The sequence below is a fragment of the Limulus polyphemus genome, unplaced genomic scaffold (assembly GCF_000517525.1).
Source record: "Limulus polyphemus unplaced genomic scaffold, Limulus_polyphemus-2.1.2 Scaffold549, whole genome shotgun sequence".
Classification (NCBI taxonomy): Eukaryota; Metazoa; Arthropoda; class Merostomata; order Xiphosura; family Limulidae; genus Limulus; species Limulus polyphemus.
In genome coordinates this window covers 246,915-257,487 of record NW_013666159.1, presented here as the reverse complement: position 1 = coordinate 257,487, position 10,573 = coordinate 246,915, and the positions used below count along the sequence as shown (strand labels likewise).

At 29.4% G+C, this 10,573-nt stretch overlaps 1 protein-coding gene across 1 annotated transcript in view; it reads right to left on the bottom strand.

Moving 5' to 3' along the window:
• The window catches only part of LOC106459035 (serine/threonine-protein kinase MRCK alpha-like), a 135,974-nt gene that overhangs the window by 48,040 nt on the left and 77,361 nt on the right, over nt 1–10,573 (bottom strand). Inside the window, exons 24-27 of the mRNA XM_013918606.2 lie at nt 9,369–9,547; nt 6,899–6,967; nt 4,573–4,678; nt 1,934–2,005 (exon numbers count right to left, since the gene is read on the bottom strand). Of these exons, the coding sequence (XP_013774060.1) occupies nt 1,934–2,005; nt 4,573–4,678; nt 6,899–6,967; nt 9,369–9,547 (426 nt within the window). The remainder of the gene's footprint in view (nt 1–1,933; nt 2,006–4,572; nt 4,679–6,898; nt 6,968–9,368; nt 9,548–10,573) is intronic.

Sequence of the window (10,573 nt, the reverse complement as noted above, 5' to 3'; positions counted from 1 at the left end):
ATATACCATGATAATAAAGTACTTGAAAATTAAGTTTTGAACATAACTCACTATAACCTTGTGACATACACAGAAAAATATGACCGTAGTAAAGGTGTTATTTATCAGAACAATGCCCACAGATTTCAAAACTATGTATTTTCCAGTTTTAAAACTAAATTTCACATCTTTAATCCCTCTTTTTGACTGCAGGCTTGAGTTCTTTCTAGAAGACCTTCAGTTTTGTTATACTAAGTTTAACTATTGCAAATATTAATTTCATCTAAAAGTAATTTTTAAAAAAGCATAATTTTAATGTTACATTAGTTCTCATGTTTTATAATTCCATACAAATTCTAATGATGACAGATGAAAGTCCATTGTGTTCCTACATCTACAACCCTTTGCTTCTTAATGAAGTGCATGACTGATAGAATATTGCTTGTATAGTTCTGACTTTAATGTTTGCCAACTTGTAGCAAATAACATGATAATGTATAAAACTGACAGTTAATGCTGTTGAATTCTGTGTACTCAAAAGAACAAATTTAAAAATCTTCAGTTAGGAAAGTGTGCGAAGTGGAAAAGGTTCATGAAGCTCAATATATTATAACAGGATTAGATAAATGACTGAAAATATGAAGATAATATCTAGTAACACTATACAATATATATATATAAATATAAACACACACACACATACAACATGGCATATCATTCAGAAAAGTTAAACATAAAATGTTCTTGGTTTTAAAACACAGGCTGTAAGTTCATGTGATTGAATTCTGCAGATTTGATGGGCTACAGAGGTGCATCACAGTTTCTGGTATTCAAGTTAGAGTAAAAAACAATTATTCTGACAAGGGGCTCTACCTGTTAATCTCTTCAAATCTCTATTTAGCATTTTAAAAAAAGGGGGAGTAATGGAAACTGTTTGAAAATCAATCCACCAAAAGAGTTTCCCTGACTTACAGATTGTGTGTTGATACGTAACACACAAATGAGACAGCACACAAAACAAAACTAATCAAGCACATAAATAAAGTCTACATTGAATTACTTTAATATTGGAAAAAAAAGACATATACAGTAACACACGAAACACACAAGGACATATGTTATTTGTTTTGGAATTTCACACAAAGCTACATGATGGCTATATGTACTAGCCATCCCTAATTTAGCAGTGATAGATTAAAGGGAAGGCAGCTGTCAACACCACCCACTGCAAACTCTTGGGCTACTCCTTTACCAATGAATAGAAGGATTGACCATCACATTATGATGCCCCCACAGCTGAAATGGTGAGCATGTTTGGTGTGATGTGGATTCTGGAACCACGAGCCACAGATTACAAATCAAGCACCCTAACCATCAGGCCATGTCAGGCCCATATGTTATTAACCACAGCAGCCCCACTTCAAAATACAACACATGCAAGTAAACACACTGACATGTATAATTATTAAATTTGCAAAATTCCTGTAAAGCAAATATATAAAAGTCCACTAAAGTATAACGAAAAACAGTTGAAAATAAACAAAATAAATATTTTATCCTGCAAAAAGTCCAAACATTCTTTATCACACTTTCATACCTAGTCCTGAGCCTAAAAGTGTATACAACATGTCAATTTACAATCATTATAACACACTTGAATGTATTTTAATCACAAGATGATCATTTCAAACAATTTCATTCACAATACTTTTAATAAGCCTATGCATTAAACAGTACAATCAGGCCTATACATTTGGATATTACGGTATACTGTTACAATTATTACTCTAATATCAAACTAAAATCAGAATAGATCCTCTAACTGACCATTACAAAAACAGTAAACGAATTTTAAAAAATATCTATACTTGTGCAAAAATAGCTAAACTGAGATAACTTTATTCCAACATAACACAACACGAATTAGCCTACAAAAGTGAGAAGAAGACCTTACTCTGATTGGCTGGAACTGGGCAGACAGCAGGCACAGTATGCTGACAAGTAACATGACACACAAATCCACACACTAAAGTAAAGAACAATAATTATTATTATTCTAAGTCCTAATAAGCCATTACAGATGAAGAAATACATTTACATAACTTTGAAGCAAAAATACATAAATAGCATGATACACTAAAGAATCTACAATTTAACAGACTATCTATAAAAAGCAAGATCTAAATTTAAAAATGTCACGAAGAAAAATTTCTACAGCCAACAATCCACTCTGACATAACAAGTTTTAGAAATTTTCAGTTAAACAGTAGTTGCAGCTGATATAGACAGCCAATAATACTACTGTGACAAGTGATTTAATGAGTTGTATGGACTACGTATGTTGAACTTAGAGATGGTGAGAAGCCAAGTTCATAGGCCTCAGTTCCATCATTGATGAGGGAAAATGCTAAACAAGACTGCAGAATGATATGTAAATCAAATATGCTAATAAGCAGTTTTAGTCTAACTATATACTTCATGTAAAAGCTAAATAACATACAGCAAGATTCTACTTATTGTTGCCCCCATCAGTTTTAGTTAAAATTTCCTCATTGTACCTTCATATAATTCATCACATGCTTCTAACTAACTTGAATAATTAAGTTGTTATATTTTGCCTATCTCTGATCACCATATTAATACCCGAATGCATCCAGTGTGAAAAATGTGTCGAATCAGAACAAATACTCCCAATAAACTATGGGAAAACAAGCATAAATTTTCATCTTCCCATATACTGTTGGTAAGACTGTGAAAGTGTCTTTTTTTGTCTAACAAAGACTTAATAGAAACTGTCTACTTATCTCTAAAACTAAACCTGTATCTTCTTTTTATAAACTGAATAAATTTGTCAGCACCCATTTTTTTAAACAGCAATACAGGTAATTGTGATTATGCGAAATGTGATTTTTTTCATTAGTCACATTTAAGTCCTCACGGCAAGATAGAGGGCACTGAATTATTCAAGTTAAGAGTTTGTTTTGGTACTAACCAGGCACAGATACCACTATTACATTCAGTTGGTATTTATACAAAGCAGGCATACATGCTGCTAGCATAATCAGCTAATTTTTATACAAAGCAGGACTGATGCCTGTATTGAAAAATTAATGTTTACAATAATTATCAATTTACTATGTGTATCTTAATGAAACCTGGCAAGCTTTTAATAAACGTAAAACGTTTGTTATACATCGAAAATGAGAAATTTTAATAAAGTATTTTCAGTAAAGATTTGACAGTAAATTTCTGCAGCCTTTAATGAATCAGTTTGAGTGCAAGATAATTCTTATGCTAAGAATAACAATACTTTTTTCCATCTTACATTTTCATATTTCAGATGCATAACCTCTAGAAGAGCTTTAAGCTTATTTTCACAACCGCTTTTATTTAATTTTATTGTTTTGTTTCCCTTTGAACCATGTATAACTACTTTTACAAGCAATAAGTCACTCTTAGGAGTTGGAGTGTTTATGATGAAAAAAGTGTCAGGTTACATCATGTGATGTCTAATTACACATGTTCTTCATGCATTCCTCAAGGAGTGATCACAAAATCAAAATTTAATTAATTTTTTCATTTCAGTATCCTTGTATGACCTATTAAGTTATAATTTTGACCTTTCAATTACTTTTGTTAAGAAACATACATCGAAAGAAAAGCTCAACTTACTTTAGCTCTAGGCAAGTATGAGTTTGAGTGCATGTTTTTATAACCCTATTTTTTCCTACTATGGTAGTTGTTCAAAACATAATTCAAGCAGCTTCAAGAATGAATCTTAGAAATCCAAAGACACATCACTCACTAGAAAAGATTGTACGAAAACTACTGCAATTTATTTGGTTTTTTAACTAACATATAAGTAGGTTAAACAAACTGATTTACCTCTCAGATCAGCATCTTTGGTACAAACCCCTCAAGGGTTGACAGAAATTTACTTAATGGATCAACCAAAGCATACAACCAAGCAATATATGTAGTGTTCAATTTGCTCTTTCTATTGGTTATAAACATGACCAATAGCAAGAGTTATAGATATGTTTTGAAAGACAGGAGGGGCATGTCATGTGGGTTTTACTTTCTTGTATACATCTCAGTAAAGCAAGAGTATTGAAGACTAAATTTACACTTAGGCTTAGCAATATCTATACTGTGAGTGAGTAATTTGTGACATAATCAAAAGAGCATGTACGGGTAGAAAGAAAATCTAAAACGGCCAATTTGGAGCATAAAGTATCACATGATACACAGAAGTCAAAACTGAGAACTTCCTTAAATATTTATTTTTGAAATTAAGAAATTAAACCTAATATATTATTAAAACTTGAATTATAAACTACATTTTAATGCCAAGTTTATTAACATAAATTGATAATAAAGTTGCTTAATTAAAAAAAGTTGTGACATGCACTTTGACCAGCCTATAAATTTCTGTTATCTCAGGACAATAATAAAACCCAAAGCTTGTGAAGTATGTTTAGATAAATTTATTTTATCCAAAAATAAAAGTAATACAACTCCAGTACATGGCTAATACAAAAAATATATATATATATATATATATATATATATAAATATATATACAAATGTTACCTTCACAAACCACTCCTTGATGATACAAGCCTACCAATAAGGATGTACACTGATAACACTTGAGAGGAGTTCCTAAGTTTCTAAACATAAACTGGTGAGCTTTAGGCTGTAATGAAGAGAAACAACTATGTTAAAAAGTTAAATTCCCATTAAAATAGATTATAACATAAGACTTCTTTCAAGTGTGGCTGAAATGTGAAATAACAGTAAAGCTAATTTGACCATTAAAATTTAACAACCAATCTAATACTGATCATACCAAATTATATTAAATTAAGATAGTCCTATACATAAATAATTCAAACTGAACAAGAAAGCAAAACTTTAAATGCTGGATAGTAGACAAAAGAGTGAAATTCTTATTTTTTTTTTTATCATATATCAGTTACAAATGAAGTTTATTTCTTTAGAAACACATGAATTAAAATTTGGTTTAAAACTTTATCCAAAACTATTTTAAGGACAAAAAAATACAGCAAAGTGGAAGTCTTAATAATATTATGACATGGCTTTCATAATTCTTACATTCTTCTCATAAGCATATGGGATTAAACCTTTTAACCCTTTCGCACTGGGCTCGTGCAATTTGTGTAAATCAAGTAGTGAAGTTCACATGTACAACAATACATGCAGTAGTTACTCTGAGGTTTCCTAATGTATCCTCTCCAAAACTGGTAAGATTTGTTAAAGATCATAAGTATCTTGTCACAAAGAATGACAGATATATAATTAATTGTTTTTGCTAAAAATATGTCATTTTTATATTGTAGTTACGTGCATTCAAACTATTAAGAAATCAAGTGAAAGGTGATTTTCATTTTAAGTATAAAAATACTTTTCTTTGTCTTATAGTTTTCATAGTTCATTTGCCTAATCTCTGGAACCTCCTAAAAGGATATCCAACTTTTTTTAAGGTAAATGTTTATATTATATTTTTCCTTTTTTTCTACCATATCAGTAAATCTAGATATTATCATCAATATGCAATGCAACGAAATAATTAACATTAGGAAATAGAAAAAAAAATACATACCTGTTAATTTTTTGTAGAATATCTTTAAAGATTTTCCTTTTGTTAAATTTGTAATTTCAGGTCTTTTCCTTTTCACATATGGTTAATTTTTAATGTTTTATTTTCCTTTCTTGTCCTTTACCACTTATTATTCATCTTAAAACAAGTCAACAGTGCCTTCAAGGCATATTACATTTTCTTTGGGAGACATGTGCTACCCTCAAGCAAAATTTGTTTGGTGAGTAATATCGTAAGCCTTGAGAACAGATGCAAAGTATGATGTATATTTAAAAAATGTTTAAACCTTTTAATTACACATTTTAAAACATAACTAATACATAATTAACTAAAATGTAAGAATAATACCTAAATACAATTTAAACTGTATCTCTAACTATAACATATTTAGGTTAAAAAGAACCATAAATGCTATAGTTGATCAAGCAGCCAACAATACTACAGTCAATTAGATGTAATCTATGGCAACAACTGTGCACAAATTTCAAAATAACAATTGTGAGATTATAGTATAAAATGAGCTCTTTCTAATGAGTACACACATGTGTATGTAACATCTACATGTAGGTTATAAAGCTCAAACAAATCTGTTGAAGGTTGGCATGGCAGCTGTCAGGAGTTGAACAAATTTATTACTTGTTTTAACTATTATTTCAGAGAACTTTGAAATAAATGAGTCAAAAGGTTATGTAGGAATCTTATAGTCTAGACATACCTCTACTCAACTACCATTGTATTATTGCCGATACAGAGAGGTAAAGAATTTTCATAGCTCATTGGTCACGTGACAATACATCTGAAGTTTTAAGCAGTTTTTTAAAGGTTTGTTTGATATAAAGCACTTAAAACTTGGATAAAACAAAATTTTGAATCATAACATATATTATAATACGAATTTCATTCACATATATATGGATAGTAAAAGTGTTTCATTAAATTTTGAATGTAACACAGTGACTTGCACAGAAAAGTGTTTAAAGGGGCTCTCATTGTGAAAGGGTTAACACAGAATTGTTTCCTTTATATAAAAACACTTAACTTCTTTGAAAATGTTCACACAATTCTGAAAAAATGCTTAAACTTCTTCATTAAAATCTAAACTTGAGTATTTTACAATAGCCAATTGATTAACAATAATATTTTGCTTTTAAGAAAGTTTGATTGACTTTCATTAGTTTAATACAACAAGAAAAGTTGCAGATTGTTTGGAGAAAGATAAAACTAGATTAATCTCTGCTAAAATGTTGCTACTTCCGTATCTGCAACTGACTCCACACCTTATATATAAAGCCATACCTGAGGAGTTAAAGAACTAATGGTTGGTCTGGAATCAACTACAGGAGACAGACTAACAGACAGCTGATCCTATAAAACAGATGACAATAATAAAAAAAATTAAAGACAATTAAATGAACATTTAGTTAATAAACTGTAAACACCTTCATCAATTTTCATTCAGTTGTCTCATTTGTTTCAGCAAAGGCATAATATAACTTTTTAAATGTAATATTTTACATGGAAAATTTTCTGAACATAAGACAGACACTGTACATAAAGGGAAATTCTTAATTTTTTTAATATCATTTATATGGAAGAAGGTTTGACCAGTAACAGACTGACAGTCCAAACTAAATTTACAAGTAAAGCAAAGAACAATGGTAGGCAATTGCTGATTGTTGAATTTAAGAATTGCAACAGCACCTTAGCTTTCTTGCTACAGGTAGGTCATAATGTACACCTCATGACTTTTTAGAGAGTTACATTCAAAACTTAAACTACTTTACTATCATTGTATACAAATAAACTTGGCATCCAAACACAGTTAATAAATCAAATTTTAATATAAGTTTTAAGTTTTATAAGGAAATCTTTAAAAAATCCTCCATCTTCCTTAGTATCAGAATCACAACATTTGTTCTGAAGTAAAGAATTTAACATAACTTACTCAATATAATATAAATATTACTAAGGCAAAGTCTAATTTTTAAAGCCTTCAATCTTATTTCTTTATGGAGTTATAAACTAGAAAATCAGACCTACTTGCCATGCCCACCTGTTACATCCTCTCTTTCATAAGTTGCCAATAGTTTTCTCTCGTTTTATACTTTATTACTTGTAACCAATACAAAGACAAAGTTTTAACCTACCAAATGATGTATTATATTACATTGTTTTCAATACAGCGTACTGTCTATTTTGTCTTCTGTTTGAAATTTTCTCTCACAGTACTCAGATTGAGAAGCTCAAATAATTATTTTAAGGCAGTTAAATTATGATAGTTATACGGCATTGTTTGCTTTGTGTGTGTCACTTTTCTGTGTTCTTAGTTGCATTATTTAAGTAAATAAAAATTATTTAGTGTACTATTACCATCAGCACAAAAAGATAGGCTTCATTTTCATCAGCAACCAACACCAAAAAACAAGAGGGCAAAGGTAAGTACTGTATTTATGGTTTTTCATGTATATTCTTTATTTATAGTTATAAAAGTAACTAAAATATAAAAATTAGAAACTTATTGGGTTAGATAATGAAAAATAATAATGATAATAATAAAAATTCATCATGAGGTATGATTTCAAGCAGCTCCTCCATTACTTCATTCAATAAGGTAATGTGACCAACTCGTTCCTCGAGTGATTTACAATTTGTGTAGCAGGATTATTCATTTGATATGGCTCAAAGAGCAATAAAACAATAAAATTAAGTATAAACAGGTGTATACTGTTATGAGCCTTAAGTTATTTATGATAAACAATTGTGGGTTCTTGTTAAAATCAGTAGTCATTTTAGAAAGAAAAAAAGAATAATTTAGATATGTCTCTCTTTTTGTTATGGTTGTTACAAGAACACTCAAATATACAGAGTCTGTATAGAGTTAGGGCAGATAAAATATAAAGTTTTACCGAAAAAACTTCTGATATTTAATTTAAAAACTTCTGGTATTTAATTAAAAACTTTTAGAGGTTATGCAAATCAAATTTGAAAATTTACAGATGAAGAAAAGTATTTTTAACCTTAACATGAAAATCACTTTGCACTCAGAACAGTAAACACTCTGACTCCATGTATTCATGGACAAATCTTAAGTAAAAATACTTAATTAAAAAAAATTTGATTTTCTGCATACACAAGACTTGTAATGTTTACTGAAATGTGCAAATTTCATGAAGATACATGTACCATATTAGAATTGATAGTATGGAAACTGTAATAATTATTTTGTGGTTTCAAGGCCAGTCAGATTGGGTTTCACCAAGCCCGTGTGAAAAGTGTTAACATTTTATGATGTGCAGCAAAAGAATAATCGACCTACTTAATCAGGATAAAAAAAAATTGATTGATCTGTTTTGTTTTTCTCTCAGTCCAGAAATGCTTTTGATATTTGTCTCTTAAGCTTGTAAATGTGTATGTAAATCTAATGTTACATAGAAAAACTTCAGCAGAATTACTAGCTACACATAAATAACTTGTCATGCTCATTGTCTCACAGGCAGTTAATGCAACTTTTAAATTCTCATTACAGTTTTGTCTATAAAATGCCTGAAAAATGTTTTACACTTTAATAAGATGAAAAGACTGTACAAATTTAGGACTTCTTAAAATGTAATCACATTGTAGTGTCAGTGGGATTTATACAACTGTATAATATATACCAAATGTTCATTTGATAATAGTTGTCCATTTCTAATACTACAAAAAACAAAAACAAATAATCAAAGCTTCCTGTACATACCACAATTCTATATTATTCAAAATATTTTACCATGCTTGTTTCAGATGCGGTAGACTTGCTTCCAGAGAATGAAGTTGGCATGTGGAATTCATTATCAGTTTCTTCTCCTACTTCAGCATACTCGCCACTGTCAGAACAGCCAAACCGTAAGGAGGTATCCTTCAGAAATTGATCCAGGAAGGACATTTGGGATGATGGACGATCCAAGACTAAAGGAAAAAATAACACTGAATATTTAAATAACCAAAATTTAAAAACAATTCTTTGTCACAAATATCCTTGAATTTTTGTATAAAAAATGTTTTTTATCCAAATACGTCAGCATTAATATAACAACCCAGGCTATATATACATAAATGTACAAACACACACACACAGTTAAATGAAGAAACTTCCTGATAGAAACTAAAATAAAGAAGACAAGCAGGAAAGATATATTATTTCTATAAAAAAGTGGATATTTAATGTTACTAATAAGTCTAGATTGAGGTTGTACTATTTTCTAAATACTTTCCAAAGCAATATATGAAGCTCATTTTAAAGAAAATTATAAAGTAAAGCACATGTCTTTCACTCTTGGTCATTTTGAAATAAAATTTCCTAATAAATTGCAGATACTTATATAATACAAAATTTTTTAAAATATCAGTTTTTTTCTTTTTTACAATTCACCATCAAATCAATTTTACATGAAATAAACTTTCAAAATAATCAATAAAAGGTCTTTTTTTATTTAAATTAATGTGCTTTTGATATCTTACTGGTTTTGGTAACATGGAAGTTATATTTCATGATGAAGTGACAAAATCATATGAAAGGAGGTGAGGGCACTCTGTGCGACTTTCCAGATTCATGTTGAGGCAAGAAAGTAGTTTATATAAATCACAAAAATTAAAAACAATTGAACAAATTTCAGGTGTAGTTGGAAATTCTTCTCTATTGGTAACCCACACTGGGTCAGTAAAGACATGACTGAAATTATTATAAACTTTATTGTGATGCAATAAACATACATTGTTTTAAAACTCAAGTTATTTTTATAAAGTGTATATGTGTGTGTGCACATTTCATGTTCTCTTTAATGACTAGCATACATGAAGTAAACATAATTTGTAATGTACATTATCGTAACTATTTTTTTATACACAACTTGCATCTCAAGAACATGTGATTTGTTTTTGTTGTAAGATATTCCTTTCTTTTTATATATATATATATATATATATATATATATA